The 21134-nt window shown below is 37.1% G+C and overlaps 2 protein-coding genes across 2 annotated transcripts in view; both read right to left on the bottom strand.

Moving 5' to 3' along the window:
* LOC306803960 (mucin-5AC-like) overlaps positions 1 to 6000 on the bottom strand; it is a gene marked incomplete at its 5' end in the record, with an annotated part of 37509 nt that extends 31509 nt beyond the window's left edge. The window contains 8 exons of the mRNA XM_079309982.1: positions 84 to 210; positions 1150 to 1244; positions 1951 to 2115; positions 2200 to 2337; positions 3094 to 3163; positions 3556 to 3666; positions 4976 to 5114; positions 5885 to 6000. Of these exons, the coding sequence (XP_079166108.1) occupies positions 84 to 210; positions 1150 to 1244; positions 1951 to 2115; positions 2200 to 2337; positions 3094 to 3163; positions 3556 to 3666; positions 4976 to 5114; positions 5885 to 6000 (961 nt within the window). The remainder of the gene's footprint in view (positions 1 to 83; positions 211 to 1149; positions 1245 to 1950; positions 2116 to 2199; positions 2338 to 3093; positions 3164 to 3555; positions 3667 to 4975; positions 5115 to 5884) is intronic.
* An 848-nt stretch (positions 6001 to 6848) lies between these two features.
* LOC306804003 (mucin-2-like) lies at positions 6849 to 14079 on the bottom strand. The gene is made up of 9 exons (XM_079310064.1): positions 13974 to 14079; positions 12339 to 12410; positions 11405 to 11464; positions 10233 to 10494; positions 9293 to 9407; positions 8720 to 8810; positions 8183 to 8295; positions 7473 to 7689; positions 6849 to 7126 (listed from the first exon to the last, which is right to left on the bottom strand). The coding sequence occupies exons 1-9, from the start codon at positions 14044 to 14046 to the stop codon at positions 6957 to 6959; spliced, it is 1173 nt and encodes a 390-aa protein (XP_079166190.1). The 5' UTR covers positions 14047 to 14079; the 3' UTR covers positions 6849 to 6956.
* Between the last annotated feature and the right edge of the window lie 7055 nt (positions 14080 to 21134).

Raw genomic sequence — 21134 nt, 5'->3', positions numbered from 1 at the left:
TTAATACTATTTACTGTTGAATCCCTGGGAGCTGCTGCATGGGGCTTCCTTGGTCATTATTTTCAAAGGGATGCAAAACTTACTGCAGGCTTTGCTCCTCCATCCAGTGAGGAGGACTCCTTTAGCAGCACAGGCTCTGACATAGCTGGAGAGGGCAGCACACATGCAGTCCTCACTCTTCTCACAGTTACAGGTGTCAAACATACAGGTCTAGGAAGAGAGTATCACATGTGATCATTAGAATGTCATGTCAAAGCCATGGCAGTCTGCAGTTTAAGAGTGTTATTTTCATTAGAGGTTAAAGCAAGTATAATCCACATGTATAAGTAAATATGTATCCGAGTTTTATTGAACTATTTCAGGAGAGATTATTTATGTGGAAAAAGCGTAATTAGAGGTCCACTATTTTTAACTTTTTTTCCTAAGTTTTTCAACTACAATTTTTTTGCCACTGTTCCATGTATATATAGAATAAATGGAGATTATTTGATGCCACCCAGATTTTGGAGCTTATGCTTAAGAGCCTGAGCTCTCTGCAGCAGAGGAACAAAGAACACAAGAAGTTATTTGATGTGTTTCTGTGCTGGGCAGGGAGAGTACAATATTTTTAATTCCAGATTATGTTTATTAAACAATCTTACAAATTTCCAACAGCTGGAAGGTTTTCTAAAGTACCCAGGAACTCTGTTACAGGGTTTCACCACCTTGAATTACTAGAGCATTTTTGTTCATATCTTGTCTAATTCTCATTGCTGATTTTTACACACTTCTTGCCTTGTCCTTGCATATATATAAAGCAGTTCAAAGGAGGTAAAGTGCCAGTTAGGATTCTGGCTAAAGCTTTCATTATAGGTCTCAGAAGGGAGAAGTTTCATCCTTTGCAGGGAATCCAGACTCCTAGCTTGGTCTAAGTTTGCATTTAAAAATAGGTGCAGGAGGAATACACTTGTAAGTTTATCCTCCAGGGGATGGAAAGAAAAATAGCTTCACAAAGGAGAAGATTTCATATTGTGTAGATAAGAATGAACCCTTGGTTTGTAAAGAACTACCATGAATGCATCCCCTCACAAATAGCAAGTTATTCTCTCAGGTGTCAGTATCAGAAATAAGTCATTTTCTCCCATATTGGATAGGGTTAGAGCCAAATACCTTCTGGTAGACTTCTGGATTCACTGTTGAGTGACATTCAGCAAAAGGTCCTGTGGTATCAGAGAGCAGTCCACACCAGTGCTGAGCATACTGGTCTGTGAATTGAAAACATGGTAAGGATTTCTATGGCACTTTTGTCTCAGGGTAGCTATACCTCCTCCAGGGAAATTGCAGAAACTTAATGTCACAATATAATTAAGCTCTGTATTTGCTGAGGCACACGATCTTGCACTTTTAGGCAGAAATATGAATTCTTCATACACTGAGTGTTCTCCAATCAATGAATGTCATAGAATAAACTAAAGATAGCTGAATTTTAAAATGAAAGGTTCACATTATGCTAGTTCATTTCAGAAGACAAAGAACAGTAACTTGTGAATACTCAAGAATTATATATATTTTTGGCTGAAATGGAGCTTGTATGCTTTCAATCTCTGAACTGCAAGTCTGGTTCTTAGTTTAGGAGCAGAAGAAGGGTCACAACCTTCAGAGCATCTAGGCACAGCTTTTTTTCCCCCCTATGTGACAATCAGTCTTTTCCAGGAATTAATCCCTAATACGCTGTATGGTTCCAGTTTCCCTTAAGTAAATTGACTTGCTGTCTTGATCCAAAGGAATATAGCTGAAGATATAAAATATTTTGCTAGTTATTATTTATTAATGGAAGATTTCTAGTGTCAACTGAGGGAAATTGTATGCGTGTGCAAGTAGTTCTGTTTTTTTTGGCTAAATGCTTGGTGATTGATCAGCTTATTCCTTCTTTGCATCTTAAAGGAGAATAGAAGATGTTGCTGAACTTACCATTTTGTATACTGACAGTACAGGGGTCCTCAAAGGTATTTTTGGCATCAGGACAATCAGCCCGAGTTTTCCAAGTATTGCCAAAGGCAGCTGAAGTGCCCTCTATCACACCACTGGTGGTTTTGAAATCATCTGTCTGTACATCATTGAAGTTCCCACAGAGACCTAGAAGGAAGCAGATGGTCTGTGCAAGTCTCTTACAGGATGACAGGTACTGGTAAAGGCAGTTGTTAGGACAAGGTCACTCACCACAGGTCTGCCCTTTGTGTGATGGGTCTAAATCTATAAAAACTTGCATTGAAGGCACAAGTTGAACCTGCAGCTGAAGACCAAAAGTTGTTTGCAGAATTATGAAGAAGGATGAAGGCCTGAAGATGGTGACGTTTGCTAGGGATATAAAAACAAAATAGTTATCATTTCATTCAAGATTAACAGTTGAATTAATTGTTCATTACAGGAGCAATACAATACAGTAGAGAAATTCTACAACTGTGTGTTTGATATGATCCTAATTTCTGAAGAACTGAGGGGAAAGTTATCCTCACAGGATTTCAAATCCAGCACCAAAACAGTCTAACCTAAACATCTAAGCAACAAATGTATACAAAACCTCCACATTCTGTCAGGTGTTTTAAAATGAGGGAAGAACACACATTTCTGTTGCTATTTAAAAAGTTGCTTTTGTTTGATGAAAATGCCATAGCACTATTTAATTGAAGACTCAAGCCTGGACTTACTCTGTCCTTTCATGGTTTGCTTTGTCTTCAGGTGCAGTAGTGTTTGAGAAGAATTGGCATGTAAGAAACTTCAGTAATGAATTTGCTTTAAGAACAGGGACAGGGGGAACACAGGGAATTGGAGTCCAGTTGCATATCAGAATTTCTTTCCTCTCTTATGACAATGTTTGGATCTGAAAGTGTGCAATAACACTATTTGCTTGAACTAATTAGATATTGCTAAATTTAAATCAGGATTTTGCTAAAAATTATTAGTGTTGAAGAGGCAAATCCTATTACATAAAAATGGGAGGCAGTGCTCTGGGCTTGCTGCAGTGTAACCAGAGGTAGAACTTGGCTTTAGTTAACTCAAGTAATAACATCTTAAAGTAAAAATGAGAAATAGAAATTTTTCAAAGGAACTTACCTGCTGAGAATGGTAGCTGTGTGTAGATCATATTCACAAATACACTCCCAGAAGGCTGGATCACAATGTTCTGTCCAAAAGAAAAGATGATTGTTATCAAGAAGTTAAATACTTTCCAAATGTTTCCTATCCAATACTATTCAAGATAAAGGGCAGGGGGGAAACGAGGGAGACTATGATGATGTTCTGATTCCTGTACTATTTCTTTAATATTTGTTATTGTGTCCACTGATTGTCCAAGAAAGCAAAAACCAGAAATTATCTAAATAACAGAGAGCTACTAAGACCTTCTCTTTCCATGTGCTTATTTTATTCTTAATTTTTCTTTTAATAATGTTCAAATGAGATAAAACAAAAAGGCAGTGCAAATTTCTTGTCTGTGCTGTTACATGTCCTTTGCCTTGCCAGTTAATGTTAGATAACACCCCTGTAGAATGTCAGGTGTGTGCACTTGCTGCTCACCGTCTGTCCTCCGTTTAGGCTGATGGCTACACCCTTGAGGCACGTCTCAGTGTCAGTCAGGCCACACTTGTGGATGTCCCCCAGCACTGTGAACTCATTGTTGTCACACAGCTTGAAGAAGAAAACACGAGATACTGTTAAAAAGGACTTGCTGTATTGAAATATCTCAAAAAGATTCACAAGCAAGTGGAATTCTTAGCAAAGATAGTCCTTTAATGTATTGTTTGTTTGATTTCTTCTTGCTCATATGGTCTAACATATGTCTAGAGTTACCATGTAAGTTGGCATTCGTGCAGTCTGCACACTGGAAGCTGTACATTGGTTCTAGCATTCAGGGGTGAGTTAGACATTTATCTGAACATTAAAACTTCCTCATGCATTAGTAAGACTAGTTCTTAATGTGCAGGTAATAACTATTTAATAGGCTTGAGCAGAAGGAGATGTGCCTTTCTTGCCCACTGGTTATGAAGTTTACCAGGGAGAGGAAAGATTGTTTCCAATGTCTTCTGCACTGAATAGATTATTCAAGATCCTGGGGGTTTGGACATTATTTTAGCAGGTAGCAAATATGGATTTAAATATCCTCCCATAAGAAAAAATGAAACTAAAATTATTATTCAGGAAGTTACTGGATGAACGTTCAGATTTGGACTCAGTTCTGATTTTCATAGGGCTTTGCTCTGTAAGCCATCTCCAAAGTGTGCCTAATGGCCAAAACACAACAGGGAAAGACTCAAACAAGGCTGTGATTCCTAACATGTCTTCTTACTTTTTTTTGGTATATTGAAGACTAAGTTCAAGACAGCTGAGATGCAGAATTATAGCCATCTAGAAATTCAGTATTAAATTCTGGGGCTTTTTGAACTTTTGTATGCAAATTTAGGGGTTTTCCTTTGCCTCCAGAGACCCTGAGAATCTAGTTTTGCATGTTGGTGCCAAAAGGAGTTTAATGTGTAAGTCTGACCTATGCTGCCATTCTGCATCAAGGCAGTGCTTGGGAATTTTATCCTAAAGTTTCATTGATTTAGGCTAATCTATTTCTAAATCATCTCATTCTAGTTCATTTCTAAGATTTTATTATTCTTATTCTTGTTCAGATTGATCATGTAAAGAATATATTTTATTTAATATGAAGTCCTTATGAAAATATTTACTTTAGGCATCCAGTAAAATTAAGCAATGAATAAACCTAGGGTTATGAAATATACCAAAAATGCAGTGCTGATCCTAAACAATGATCAAAGAACACAAAAATGCTTCAATAATATTTAGTATAACCCTAACAGAAAAGCCCCTAAAATCCATTTAGGGATGTTAACCCTCTAACCACGTTAACCCTCTGAGATTCAGAAAACTGATGTGATTGCCAGCATATATAATAAGAACATTTTTCTTTAGCAAGAATTGTGACTTTTTTTACCTTGGTTAGGACATAACTGCAGTCTCCAAAGAAGGAATAGTACTTCTCATCAAATGTTGAAATGTGAGAACCTCCTTCAACACTGCAAGTCCCAGGGCACGACTGAGTGACACAAGACCATTCACCTCCAACACAGGTACTGAAATGAAGGAGTCATTCAGTAACACCAGGTAATGCAAGTGTAAATGCAATAGACAGTAAGGGTAGATGATGCCTTCATTTTCCTCTTGAAACACTGATCATACTGTAGAGAAACCAGTATTGCTTTGAAATTCTCAGACAAATATGGGGCAGGCACGTTTCTATTAAGGTGATAATTTTCTATATATATTGTTGTTCATTTCCAGTCTTTGGACAGAATTCAGTCCTGGTGAACTTGCAATCCTTGTCAAGCATGCTAAGTATTTCTTGGAAAATAAATATATAGGTACTACATGAACTTATGCAGTAATCCTTCCGTAATTAGAGGGATATTAAAAATATATTATGTATTTTTCAAACATGCCTCTCAAATTATGTCTTCCACTCTAAATGCAACATGCACCCACAAGTCATGGCCTCTATAGTATTTACATGAGCATCTTGGCATTACACTGTGGTGCTGCAAAGGTATGACATGAATACACATTTTTAAACACATCTGGTATTTGACTTTGATTATCTTCCTTCATTGGTATTTCTTGAAATTGAAGCACCTGTTCAAAAACTCTAATTTTTGTTTCAAGTGTGAAGGGAAAACAGACACGAAAGTAACCTCTAAAGCAATGCAATTAGGGAACTTCAAATGGTAAATAGTTGCTCATTTGTTTTTAAGGGAAAAATCAGTAAATATTCAGCCAATGCACCAAAAATCTCAACCCAAAATCCAAAAAAAAACCCCAAAAAATAAAAAGTGAGAAAATACATTACCATGATCTGCATTTAGATGCAAAGGAGGCACCAGGAGCGTAAGTTTCACCTTCATAGGTACAGTGGCATTCTCTGCGGGGAATGCAGCCAGCACCATTAACGTCATCAAACACCATCCCTGGGAAAATAAAGGGTCTGTTACTCATTCTGTGCACTGCAGAACCTGCCTTTGAACACACAGCTAGTAGCTGCCTATGTCCTGTTTCTTCTGAACTTTAAAATAATAGGATATGTAGATATGCAAGCTATGTAGAGATTGAAAGGCTATATTCCATTGAAATCTATCTAAAAATCTTAGCATGATCAAAAGGGACTTCTAGGAAAATACCTTTCTGTTATGGACTTCCTTAGAATGGAATTAAGATTACAACTGCTATGTAATGAGCTGGAATAGATGAACTATTTGTAATACTACCCAGGGACATATCTGTACAGTAAATATTTCTATGCCCAGAGACAGAGGATTGCCTTAGAAAAGTCAATGCTACTACACAAACAAGTAAGGTGAATTTTGTAAGACATCATGGGGATGGGCAGAACAGCTGCAAGGGGTGAAGGTCCTGTGATACACAGTCACAACAGCAACAAAAATTTAGACCCAGAAGCATCAACAAAGAACACTTCTATCTTGTACTGATATGAAGTTCTTGTGTGTAATTCTCTAAAACACCAGATCTAACACACTGCCTAATGCTCTGTCAGCTCCTTGTAGTTTAGACACACAACACTTGACAAGAAGCGTTTGGTCATTTGTGGAATCAGATGCAGCTTTCCTAACAGCAGGAGTTATTGCATGCAAAATCTGCTCAAACACTTTATACTTTCTGTGAACTGAATTTGAATGCTGAGAATAGAAGACTCTGTTAGGAGCAAATTATTTTATTCTCAGTTCAGTCATTTTAGATATACATATAGAGCACATTTGTTGTTTAAAAGAGCATATTTAGTAATTTGAATAGAAGTAGTGCATCCAGGGGAGAAATGCAACTATTACTTCAATGATAATAACACTGATGATGTGATGGGAATGATCCAGAGTATGAAAGTTGTTAAATGTGTACAAGTAGGTATTCTAGAGGGTTTTGGCAATGAGAAAAGGGCAGGAAATGAGCTTGCCTGGAGGACAGACGCAGCCATCTGTACAGTGATCTTCACAAAGTGCAGATCGTTCCGGGTTGCTGCACGTGTCAGAGCAGGGAGAGCCACACTCGTGGTATTGCATGTTGAACGGACATGATTTGGCTAAAAGTAGAAAGAGTATTATATTTAAAAGAGTATTTATATTTAAAATTTTGAGAAAGAACTATTCGCAATTTAGGTGGTTTTGTATCAAGATATGACAGGGTGTCCTGATCCAAGCGGAGGCTGAAACATTTTAGATTTTCTGATTTACATTGAAAATTCCCTAGGCAAAATCCCCTAAACTTCCATATTCTCAGTCTTGTGTATGACCAGTCTAAAACTGATTTCATTATAACTGCATGCACTTCAGAATTGCTGTTTTCTTCAGTAAAAAAACCACACATATTTGAAGTTTGCTGGATGTGTGCAGTAAGCACAGGTGGAGGTCCCTTCCCAAGACACTCACGGCACAGGTCTGAGGTTCTCCAGTTCAAGGGCTGTCCACCTGCATGAGCACACTGCCGGGAGTACTCAGCAAAGGTGTTGCACATGCAGAAATCAGCCATGGAGCTGTCACAGTGACACAGGTCTTGTGTGCAAGTGTCAATGTAGTCCTGGACATTCACAAGCATGTTACAACTCGTAAAGGCTTTGCTGGTTAATACTGTCTCACAGATAGAAGCCTAGGGAAAAAAAAGAGAGGGAAAACAAAGTGTTAAGAAAATATGAAACTAATTATTTAAGGGACAGAGCAGAATAAACCAAAGATTGATCTGTCCAGAAACTCATCCAACAATAACCATAAGCTGATATTTAGGGAAAAATATAACTATAAGACAAAACCACATGGAACTCCTTTGATTAACTCTAGTAGCTTCCATATCCTTAGTTACCATCACCTCAGATCACTTCCCAAGCATTATATAATTTCCTTATATTAAGACTTTCTTAGTAATTTTCTCTTTCAAGAAAATATGCAGTCTTCTTATAGAAGGGGAATGCAAATTTTTAGCATTCACTTTAGCAAAGAATTCAACATGAAATTTAAAATATTTTTCTTTTGAGACCTACAGCTGAGTCATATTCATGCTCTGTTTCTTCCTCTTCTAAAAAGTTCTCCAAAGACAGAGAATGTATGCACATCAAGAAAACAAATTTTGAGAGAGAGGTTCTTACAAATTCTCTTGAGCAGTTCATCAGAGAAGTAGGAGGAATAGGATCATCACACTGCTCTGTGGGTCCATCCATCTTCTGCATATTACCAAACTGTATGGGCGTCAGTTTTGTCTCTGTAAAAAACAAAGTCCCAACTTTTCAGTTATTCAGTATTAGAATAATGCTTACTGTATTTTGCATGGAGTTTTTATTTTTTGTGACACTACCTGCCACAAAGTGAACAGTGATTACCAAATAATATCACTATAATATGAAAAGGAAAAGATGAACAGGGTATGTAAAGAACTGGATCCTAAGTATTGAACACAAGTAGAAATTTTTATGTGGCAGGTCTTAAAATATTTAAGCAGTCTAATGGACTGCATGTCTAATGCAAGCAGTCTAATACATCTCAAAGCCCTGACTTTCCACAGCTGACATCACAGGAATACATGAAGTATCTCCAGTTTATACAACCCACAACCTGTATTAAAATACATTGTAAGAAGAAAGAAAGAAAAAAACCACCAGTACTTATTAATGCTCTTTATTACTTACTCCCTGAAATAAATTCATTGCTGACTGGAATTCCATTGAAGTCCCCACAAAGTCCACAAGTTTGATTGGCATATTTCTTATCAAGTTCCACCTTAAAAAAAATTTAAAAAAAAAAAAAAAAAAAAAAGAGAGGAGGTTTATAGAAATGGCAGTCTTCATAGTTAAGAGTACAGCCTATACCAGTATTGCTCATGTACTCAAAATTTGAGATATGGTTGTTGTTGAGACTATGCTGTGTGATAGCAAGGTAGACACTATTGGAATGGTCAGTGATAATCAAGATAAGCTCTTTCTTATCCTAGTCCTGGTTTGTGAACATCAATATTTTGCCAGGTCTGGAATCTGAGGAGTACTTCATGGGGAGGTAGTAACATTATAATTCAGCATCTATTGATTCTGAGCTGAGCTTGGTAGGAAAAAAAAGGGAAATTGAGACTAAAAGATAGAGTAATACACTAAAATTGCACACAAGTCCAAAACTAACTAATACCTGCCTGGTTGTAGCACTGCAAAGGTGTAAACAAGCTATTTTCAAAATACAGACTTTCTGCTGTGTTTTGGATGTTTTCTTACCAGGAGGGCATCTTGTCCATTCCAAAGGAAGGTCAGTCCCAACTTGGCAGAAACTTTCAAATAGTTGTTACTTCTTTCTATAAAGACTCCCATGTGGCTGTAGGGCATCTGGACCCTGGGGAAAGACCATCATAAATCAGCAGGGGTAGGGACAGAATATTCATTGAATGTCCACAATTATATCCTTTCTCATTCTGTATCCATGAAGAAATTAGAGCAATAACTACTACAGACAACACAGGTTTGTAATATTTTGTCCATTTCCTATGAAATTGCCTCTCATCGTGCAAATGGATTGGCCTTGCTTTTCCCATTATTCCTTTTGGCTTTCTCCATTAGGGATGTTTTTCTGTGTAAAATATGAGCATATATCTGTGGTTGTATTGTTCAAAAAAGTGCTGGGAGGCTGTGTTTTGCAGGCAGTGTGCTTCAGGATATTGCTATTTACTCCTGAAGCATTTGATAAAGGGATAGACTCCAGGCTTTCTGTGACATGAGTGCCATTCAGGAAGCTGTAACCAAGATAACCTTTAGACTAACTCACTGTACACAGCTGCCATAAGAGACAGCTCACTGTGGGATAGCTACCCAAATATTTACTTGGCCTTTTGGGTCGGTTTCACACCCTATGCCAAAGTCAGTGCTACGATTGCTACATAAGTAGCAAGTTTCCAAAACAAATAATTTTTAATTAATTCGTGTACAAGCTGAAGAGCAGTCACTGCTTTACCACACACTGTTCAGTGCAAAGACAAACCCTGAAGAAGACAGCCACAGGAATGACCTGCAGAAGTGGCACTTAGCTTGCTTTCAAGCCCTCCCTTTTCTCCCTGCTTCAGGAAGGGCCTGACCCCTCTCACTGCTTGGGAGCAATGTGAGATCAGGTGAGGGAAAGGGATGCTTGCTGAAAGAGCCCACTGGGAACAAGGTGGGAGCTTACAATTTGTTGTCGAGCAGCACAGAGCTGGGGGTCAGCTCGATCACCACTCCTTCCAGCTTCATGATGACATGAGTGATCACAGTAGCATTTTCCACCATTGCACGCCGAATCTGGATGTTGAAGTCCTCGTAGGAAGACTTGCAGTTGGAGGCAAAGATGTAATTGCAGACCCCAGGGAAGTAAAAAATGTCCCCATCAAAGGTCTTGAAGTGGAAGTTCCCCCATGTGCTGCATACACGGCCATTGTGAGAGGGGTTGCCAGCTGTGGATTCAAAATAAGTAGTAAGAATTTTCTGCAATATCCTCCCTGTAGATGCTTTATCCCTCCTGCTTCTTTCACCCTCTTCATCCAAAAAGCTCATCTTTTCTTCTGTTTTGTCAATCTATTTGTGTCATTATTTTTTTATTATGCTTAATCAGTTTTCATAGGGATATAGGGCCTAGGATCAAAAGAGACCTTCAGGTTCACTAGATCCAGTGGCTCTCGTTGTGATGACTTCCCTATCCTATAAATCCTTTCCTAAATGTATGGAGTCCTAAAGTTTCATCATAAAACCATTTTAAAGCTAGTTTAAAATTAGCTGATGCTCCTGCTTGGGAAGGCCACTCATACCCACAACCTCTGAATGGCTGGAAGACTTTTGTTAACATCTTCCAAAATATATCCCCATCCTATGTATGCCTGGTTGTTCTTGTGCCAAAATTACATTTCACCTTGAAGGGGGTTCACCTCCCTGCTCCTCCCCCTGCCCATTATAGAAATCTTTCTTTTTAGTCTTCCTTTCCTTGTAAGCATACTCTCCAATACCCCTGATTATCCTCCCAGTCCCTTTCCACATTTACACTCAGCCTGCTTGAATCCCAAGGTGTCTTGACAGTTTTTGGCACACTAGTGTTTTCCTCTCTTTACTGAAAATACATATAATACTGGGGAAAACCATGTACAATACGTACATATATATATTAAATTTCTTTTTACAGCTGCATCATAAAATGATGAGGCAAAGCACTGGATTCACAGTTAGATTGTCCACAGTGCCTGATGAATTAATTTTCTGCTAATTTTTTATGATGCTAAAGGACCTTACACTACTTATTTCTTTCAGTCACTCCATGCTCTTTGTCATTAAGAGGAGTAGGAATGTTTGAGCCATGATATTTGTTTAACTTACCCTTTACTTTCAGTGTGTTTGGAAAAGATGGAATGATTGTCACTCCTTGGGATTTGACAGCTGGTAGAAAATAGAAAGGAAAAAAGTGACCAGGTTTAATCTTTTTTGAAGTCCTAAAACATGGGTAGAGATTGCCTAGTCTTTTTAGTGATTAGCATTTCCTTCCACTAGTTACACTCTAGGGAAAAGTTTCCACAAGGTTTTATTGGTGGTTTTTACACAATGCTTTATTTTCTATCTTTCTATACATTTCACTAACAGCTAAACTGCACAGACTGTAGTACTTTCTTCCATAATTTGTTCAAGACTTCAAACTGATGCTGGCCCTGATACTCTGAATCAAAAGCAGCAATATGATCCTCAGAGCACTGTTTTGCAATAGTGATTACAACAGCTATTTTAAAATAATCTGTGGCACATATTTAGCTGGACAGACATAATAATCAATTATTTCAGCCTGTCATCACTAATACACCAGTCAGCTTTGGATCCTTCCACCCTGATTTTGCACTGTTCAGTTATGTTATTCCAAGGTAGCTACAGTTTTCTTACTCTCTTGTGAGTGATGCAGTCATCTTGACACAGTGCAAAAAAATGTGCCTTTTATTACCTGCTATCAAGTGCCTTGGTGATGTGTGTAAGCACACACCTCTTCTGAAAATACACTTTTAGATATGTTATGTACCTTTCGTGAAGTTAAAGATTAGATAACAGTATCATATCAGCAGAGCAGATCCACTGGGCCAGATCTGAGAAAGTTCTCAAGCTTAGAGCAGTCAGAGAATGGCTGAGAACTGGGTATATTGTACAGAGGGCTTCTCTTTTAATGTGTGTGGTATATTTTAGCTAGGAATAAAAATATTCTAGTTAGCTTACTATTTATCACCTTTATTTAGAAAAAACCTTAGAAAGGGATCAGCAAAAAAATACCTACAGTTTTGTCGCTGCAGGAGAGATGGAGAAACATACTCTGACTTTGTTGGTTGTTCACCACCCTGGGCTTGAACTGCATCAGGGAGAGGAAGAAAGGAAATATGTATGTCAATTTGCTTGAGTTCCCTCAATGTCTCAATTATATCTGTTGAAACATGCAACACTAGGCATACCAAAACCATCAAAAGTATGTTTATGTACAGGAGGTCAGAAATGCATCAGGACCCATGCTACATGGAACCATGATGGCCAAGCACCACTCCTTCAGCCTTTTCCTTTCTGTTTTTTAAATTTTTTGGTAATAAATTACTGCAAGGAAGCCAGGAAAGACATGCCTGTGGTGATTTGAGCAGGTCCTGCTTCTGTCACCATATACCCCTGGATTCCCTTAGGAGCTTTTCAGATAAAGGACCTAAATTTCTTAGGTTTTACAGTCACTCTGTGCTTTAAGCATCAGTAAAAGCTTTTTTTTTTTTTTTTTTTCTAGCTACATGGCTTTAAAATAAGTCCCTTTTGTACAGGAAGAATTCACTTTAGGGTTAGAGGTCAGATCTTTGTCAAAACCAAAGTTCCTCTGCATTTTATAGTTTCAAGCACTCTTTGTAATAAGCCACAGAAGGAAAACAAATGCAAAAGCCACACCACAAAGAAGGAAACAGCCCTTTCCAATAGATACATTTGTGCCTGTTGATTTTGCCCCAAAGCAAAGAAACCATTTTTCATTCTGTTCCACTGCAGCATCAGAGTAGGAATACATACATAATCTGCAGGGGCCAGAGGGGCTTTCAAAGCACTGTTTAGTGAGAGTTCATCAGAGGGCAGGTTGAGGGGAAGACTATTCTGGCCAGAGAAAACTGCAAGGGCAGTTAACCACTTAAGTTACTATGGAACTGCCTAGGAGTAGGAAAAATATGAGATCATACAATAAAATCTGCACTTGATATCAAAATTTAAAACTAACCTTTTTGTTACCTTAAAACTAAATTATCTGATGAAAAAAGGAAAAAAAAAATTAAAGAGATTTCTATCCATGACTAGTAAATGTCCTCAGAATACTGATAGCAGTTTCATTTGTTTTCAGCCCATTGCAAACCAACCCTATGTGCTAAGCTTTTTAACCTCATAAGCAAGACTAAATTAATTTTAAAAAATCTATTGCCTGATTTTCAGGCAAAATCCTCACTTTTTTCAATATTCTTTCATCAGCTGATAAACAGTCTTTAATAATTCATGCAGATATAATCCTCAACTGATTTGTTCCTTTCTAGAGGTACCTTTGCACCTTTTGGTTTGTAATTTAGAAATTCTATACCACCTTGAAGTGGATATTAAAAGCTGAATGCAAGTCTTGAGGTATTTTTGTAGAAATGTAAGTTCTGAGGGAGCTCCACTCAATGCTGTGGAGCTGTTCCAGATTTTTAAATGGAGAAAAAAAGGACAACAATTTCAAAAGAGTTAATTTTCTCTCCTTAGGAAGGAAAGCATTTTAAGCAGAAAATAAAATCTTGCATGAAGGTAATAGGTTCATTAACTTCACAAAGCCAAGGGAAAAAAAAAACAAAAAAAACTTCAAACTCCAAAGCAAGTTATAAATTTTTTAAAACAGTAAAAATGCCAAGCAAATGAATCTTCCTACCTTTGATATGTATGAAGACCAGGGCTAGTATTGATATCCATAGTGGTATTCGTGTCCCACCACCTTTACCCATCTTTTGGGAGCCCGGCAGGAGCCACTGAACTACCTGCCTCTGAGGAAACACCTGTCTGCTCCCAAGTCTTATATAGTGAGAGAGCAGACTCTGGCTCCCTTCCCAGATTGTTTCACAAGGCTCTGAAAAGGTGGGGCTTCAGACATTTTTGTTTTCTTTTGCAGGTGCAGAGGTAAATAGAGGATGCTCTGACTTTCCCTCAGCTATTTACACTCTAGGAGGAGTCTTCTTTCTACATTTTTGATGAAATGTCAAGAAGTGAGCAAGAAGAATTTTTGCTTAGGTTTAGTCTTCCCAAATTTTTGTTTATTGTGGAACAAACACAATTTAAGAGACTTCTGAGCAGGAAGTTTGAGTGAATTATTTCACTTTTTTTTTTTTTTTTTTTCCTCAGGGCAAGTGGTGATAATTAGCTACTCAAAAAAAAAAAAACCCGAGGAAGCTCCACCTGATACAAATTTCTTTTAATGAGTTTGCACCTGCCTATGTAGCTACTTGGCTTGTGAAAATAAAGAAATCAAATGGTGTTTAAGGTCAGCAGCTATTCTGCTGGCCAGCCATAATACAGGTATACACAATGAGAATCATTTTATGTTGGCAAGTCATTGATATTGAAGGACTTCTTTTCTCACATGGGCAATTTTAGGGTTATTTCAGCTGTTTCCCTTCTGAGTAAACATGATTTCACCATTAAAAATTATTTGGATTCTACCTATGATTTAAAAAAAATCTATGTGTTTTCTAACCCTGGAGACATTAAAGGACAAATATGCAAGAATATTCTTTGGAATATTCCTTACTTTAAGAGCAATGAGAGTGTGAAGAATGCTTTTTGAGTATGTTAGAATAATTATTTACAGCTATATTACTTTGGGAAATTAGCCTTTTAAAGCATTTTACCCTGGAGTGTAGAAATTAACCTTTTATAGCATTTTACCCTGGGGTGTAGAGAAACTGAGTCTTTCACTAAGGCAGCAGATCCCATAATCTCATGTGTGTTCAAACAGTTCCTGCAAGGGAGAAGTTACTGGGATTGTCTCCATATTCCTTGGACTCATAACTATATTCAAAATGGAATAAAGTTTAGCCATTAGGAGGGACGTTAGAAGAGTATTGAAAAGGTAGTGAAATATTCCTTTAGGTTGCCTAGGAATACTGTCCAATTTCCATTACTGAGGTAGTAAAACATCTCCATGAGAATGGTCTAAGTGGTGTTGATAGTGCTCTGGAGCAAGGGAATAGACTAAATGTCCATTTGAAATTCTCGCAAATATGATTTTCTATTATGTTTTATGAAAAAATTGTCATGGAATCATGGAATGGTTTGTGCTGGAAGGGACTTTAAAGATCATCCAGTTCCAACCCCCTGCCATGGACAGGAACACCTTCCACTATCCCAGCTTGTTCAGACCCCTGTCAAACATGGTCTTGGACACTTCCAGGGAATGGAGCATCCACAACTTCTCTGGGCAGCCTGTTCTGGTGTCTCACTCACCTCACAGAAAGGAATTTCTTCCTAATATCTAATAAAAATCTCTCTTAGATTTGAAGAAGTAACTTCAACACTAAGAGGAAAATAAAAGGCACAATTTTTAGATAAAAAGCAAACAAAAGCAAGAAAATATGCTGATTGTCCTGAACATTTTAAGAGCACAACTATTTAAATAAAGGTGACATAACAAAATTGAATTGGGAGTTTTGACAGAAAGAATTTTTCCATTTCAGTCATGAGTTATACCTTTAGCAACTTCATTGATGTAGCTCTGTAGAATTTACCTTAGCATTATTTAACAAGGAAAAGAAGATGTCTACAAGATATTTGTATATACAGAAATACATGCAGTGAATATTTAAGGAAGTATCATTGTCTCTAATGGTATTATCAAAGTTCCAAGATGAAGGTCTAGAAAAAATGAAAAAAATAATGGATTTAAATGGTACATAATTAAAGTAATGATAAAATAGTATGGTAAACTCATGTGGGTAACACACATAAGCTTATTAAGAGATTATGCTTGTGAAAAGAAAAATATACTTTATGAATCATTGTCTTACTTAGCACTAAAAATCAATTCATATCAACAGTTGCTATGCTGTGGTTTCATATACATTTCCTGCATGTTCAGGGAAGCACTGTGATCTCTGAGACATCCCAGTCTGGTCTTCATGAATTAGGGTGAAATTGCTTCACAGTTCAGTTTAAACCCTTTAATTGAGCTTTAAGGCACCATCAGAAATGATTCTCTGTAATGAGAAGAAGATCACTACAGAAGTGATATCTATATTTTTGACTGAAATTTTGAAATCTCATATATGTCATGAATTAACTATCCTGACCCTACTAAGTGGTTAATTCATGGACTATGGTATATCACTCTTGCCATATTAAATTTCTTATATTGTGCTATTTCTTCTCAGAAATTATTATAAATTGTGTTAAAATGTATGAGATTTGCAAAAATAATCTCAAACATTTATGTAAATTGTTTAGTAGCACTATTAATTATTCAAAGAAATAATTTCTCTTCAAATGGTATTTCACCTCCATTCACTCAATAGACATACACAGGTGATGTAGGAGAGTATATTTTAAAAATTAGTGGGAGTAACATGTCAGATTTTTGTAACCTTCTTATGATCAAATCCATACAACAGACTGTATAAATGGAAATTTGAAGAACTTATTGATGTACCTAAACTATTTTTTTTACAAAAAAGATAGATGATTTTGTCATTGCATTTGATCTGAAAACCCCGACATTTCTTTCTATAGTTTCTCTTTCTTTTTCACAGGATCATATTCCTACTCTCTGCCTCTGCAATATTAAATTGAATGAAATATTTCAGTAAAAGAGTTGTTAGCATTTTCAGACCCATTCTTTTTAACCATACATGATCAAATGCTACATGGTGGTGATGTTTACACATCTTACTCATTATTTCTGAATCTCCTTCTTCATAAAATAAAATGAGACCATCATATCTTATCTTCATAGATACCCACTGTAGAATGCAAATAAGATGTGGAGGCAAACTTGGTTAACTTTTGGGTGCAATAATGACTGAAATCAGTATCTCCATTTATAGTTAAAAAAGACAGAGTGATGAACTCATGCAGACATGCACAAGGTTGTCTAGTCCACCTGGTGCCGTACTGGAGTAGGGAATACTCATTTCGAGGGAAGGAGGAAAACAAGTGTAATTGACAGGAATTACAGCACTTCCTCTGTGTATGAGTGCTAAAATGCAGATTATCAAAGAGCTGCCTGCTGGACTTTTCTCTGTCTGGTCATTTGGCCACTTCTGAAGCCTGTTTAAGCTCCAGAGTGATGCTGGGGCATGGAATTCAGCTGAAGTACCACTCAGATTGTCCCTGAATTTTGTGCAAATTCAAATGCACGATTTTTGTCTGAAAGGTTCTGTGGAAAAGTGAAGTAACTGACCAATTTCAGCTTAAAAGTTGTTCATTTATATTACAGGTGTCCTCTTACTTATGTGAAGATGAACTACATTTCAAAAAGCTGCAATAAGTATTTCATAGTATGATACAATACAGTCTACCTAAAGTAAAGCTATAGTTAAAGACTAAAATAGGGATACAACTCTTTTATGTTCTTTACCAAATCTTAATCAAACACAGAGCCATTAATCCATTTCTTTACTCCCTAATGCTTAGATAAAACTTCTTAATTGAAAATCAAATCACATTATAACTGAGATTTTAACCCATTTCATTAACATGAGTAGTTCTTCTGTCTTGTAGTGTGTGCATTGTAGAGGAGCAATACATGATGCTTTAACCTCCATTGCAATCTCTACGTTTTTACTGCAAAACAAGTAATAGGTAACTTAGGATCTGTTTCTGGTCTGTTCATTTCAAAGTTTGAAGTGTCACTTAGAAGAGCCCAAGCAAAGCATAACATTTTAAATCAGGCACTGGAGACTAACTAGCAGCAACATAAGAGCCTCATTAACACCTCTGTGACTGGGAAGTAAAAGATATTGAGTAGAATATTATTTTATCATTTTATTGAACATTTATCCCCTGGGAAGCAAATCAGTCAGAGAACAACTAAGAGTACTGTATTAATACATTCTCCCTTTGGAAAGTCAGTAAAGAACCTGTGCAGAGTTGGTAAAGGAAAAATAATGTGCACCCTGTACCATGAGAAGTATGAACACGGGGCCAGAGTAGGGTTTCCATGTTGTCTGAACACGTCCAGGATATCTCTGTGTATAAAGGGGATAAACACTTAAGCCTCTTTACAATTCATAAACACAGACACCACAACTGTGCATGCCAATATTTGCAGTTGGTATTATAGACTAAAAAATGGATGTACACACATACTGGAGGGCATATTTACATTGTGCAGTGGTGCATGTTGCAGAGATCCCTCTGTTAGCAGATGCCAAGGTAAATTCATAATAGGAAATAGTGTCACTGCATTGATATGAAGTTGCATGATGGAGAATTTGCTTTTTTCTGAGGCACTGCAGCATTGCATTTGGGATCAGAGCTCTCCCTAGAGCTATGAAATGCCATAGGGCCTTTGCAGCACTCTGTAAAGCCAGCTGAAAGCTGGGGTCTGTTATGCAGTGCCTTGGAGAGCCAAATCAAAATTCAGTCTTTAGAAACAACTGGTGCTTGCAGGCTTTGGGAAATAAATGGTACAACTAGTCAAAAAGTGGGTGAAGTGGAGGGCTATGCTGAGCAGTATCTAAAAACATTCAAAGGAACCTGTTGGTGATGCACAAGCTCAAAAAAATCTGCATTAATGTACTCTGGTGGACACAATTCTGCTGAATGACACTTTGTTTGTTTGTTTGTTTTTTGTAATAATATAAACTACAGACTGTGTTTAAGTGGAGATAGATATGTACATTTACTATTACCACTAGCAAGTTTTATCAGAAGTTCAATTATTAGTGGACCCTTGAGTATATTCCCTTATCTTAAACCAGTAGCAGACTTCCTTATTCCAAAAAAATAATGCATGGAGGATATAATTAAACACATACAAGCAAGGACAAACATGGAAAAATAAACAAAATCCTTTGCTCCATGTATTATTCAAGACTCAGAGAAATTAACTAAATTTATAGAAGTGGTATAAAGTTAGCAGAGCTCTCTTTAGTATTACAGTGCAAATATTGCCATTCACATTAATAATTTAAGCTTCTGTTATGTCATCTTCCTTGAAGGGGGAGCATATTGCATGGGGGTACCTGTGTACGTGTATTCAATCTCTATTCTAAAGTAACTTTTAAAAGTTACTTTTAAAAGTCTTTTTCTATAATCAGCATTTCAGTTTGCAAACTTGGATAATGGTACAGCATGAAGACTTAAAGTAATTGAAGATTATGCAGGCAGGTACAAATTGGCCACAAATTTAATTTAATTTGGCAAAGGTTTATAAACATTGAAGTACTGCTATAATTTCTTTAAGACCAGGGATAAGAATCATAATCACTTTGGAGACAAGCCTGATGCTCATTTATGTAGTTATTAATATGAGGGTTTATTGTGTTCACAGTTTTTATCTATTTTTTTTTATTTTATTTTAGCAAATTTTAAGGAGAACTTGTCTTTATTTTTATAAAGTGTTATTAAGTTTGCAATGTCAAAACACTAGGAGATATTGATGTTAAGACCATCAGTGCAGTTCCATGAGACAGTTTTAAATTACATGGGTGAAATGTTATGTTTCTTAGAGGGTTCTTGTTTTTCTTAGACTGAATAATGAATGATAATTAATGTCTTTCTTTGTTCAATTATTTTTACCTATGTGTCCTAACACTTTGTTACTGTGTGTTATTCAATCCTAACTGAACACAGCCAGCAATTTCCTCAGTTACTTTTCTGTGGTACCCATCACTGGAGTCCCTGAGAAGTTCTTCAATAGTAGTGTATCGCTTTTGAAAATACATTTTTAAGTACTTGGGATATATTATCTTTTTTTTACGTTTTGCTAAATAAGACATAGTAATTTTGGGGGGCAAATAGTCTAACACCCCTAGGAATCATTTTTAAAATATGGAACTTTATTTTGGTAGCTGCATGTTTAGTATGTCATCTTCAGACAGAACTGTTCTGCAGATGAGATGCTGAAGTGTCCATCACAGAATGTAAAAGAAAAAAAACTCATCAAGTGTGAAAATTCCAGTTTAAATGAATATGTGCAGCATCGAAACTATTCAAAATAAAGGAGAATTTGAATCCATTTTGATGGTGACATCTGTGTGCCATTTTCACTCTGCAGTGGCCAAATTCTCCACCAACGATCGTGCTCAGTGTGCTGTCAGTGAACTCGAATCCGGGTTCAGCTCCCTGCAGCAGGTGCCTGATGTGCACACAGTCCAGTGGAGAGCAGCAGGATCCAATCTCAGACTCAGGGTTGTGCAATCCTGTGTGCGCACAAAGATGGCACATTGTGACTTCTGATAGCCTGCACTCCCTGCTCACGTAAGGAACCCTTCCTTCCTCCAGCAGTCTGAGTAGGCACAGCAGAAAGACTCACGAGAAATTCCCAAGGGCTCTGTGTTGTAAGTTATCACAGACTGTGGGTTTTAGATATATCCTCTAAATATGCATCATGGGGGTGACTAACTGGGCTTGCATGGTTTGCTAAGCTGAGCTGTCAGACTCCTTATCATTTTGCAGTGCTGAAGTATGATATAAAACAAGAATGCTGTCAAACTTGAGCAGCTAGACTTGTACTGTATTGAACATTCAACATGCAGTGGATGAATTGTCTGTTGACCTTTTTTATGGTCAATTTTCAGCTTTATTGATCTGAAAACCATGAAAATCCTTATCTGCTTTGGTTGGTTGCTGCAAGTAGCTGAAAACTGGTGTTGCATGTTCATGTTTTGAAAATAGGAATTCTGTGGACTGAACTTTCTTACCATGACCTGAAATGACTTGCAGATTTAGGGGTGAAGAGAAGATTTTTCTGCTCTTTTCTGTTACCATCATCAAGCAAATTTTATCTATGGCAGTTTGACTGTCAGTCTTCAGCTGGAGATTGCTGTTGTAAGCTGATAGTGATTGTTGCAGATGGTGTCTAATTTTGAGTGTACATCTT

This window comes from Erithacus rubecula, assembly GCF_903797595.1.
Source record: "Erithacus rubecula genome assembly, chromosome: 6".
Taxonomy (NCBI): domain Eukaryota; kingdom Metazoa; phylum Chordata; class Aves; order Passeriformes; family Muscicapidae; genus Erithacus; species Erithacus rubecula.
Note: the sequence above shows the minus strand (reverse complement) of the source record. Positions and strands in the feature narration are given on the sequence as shown.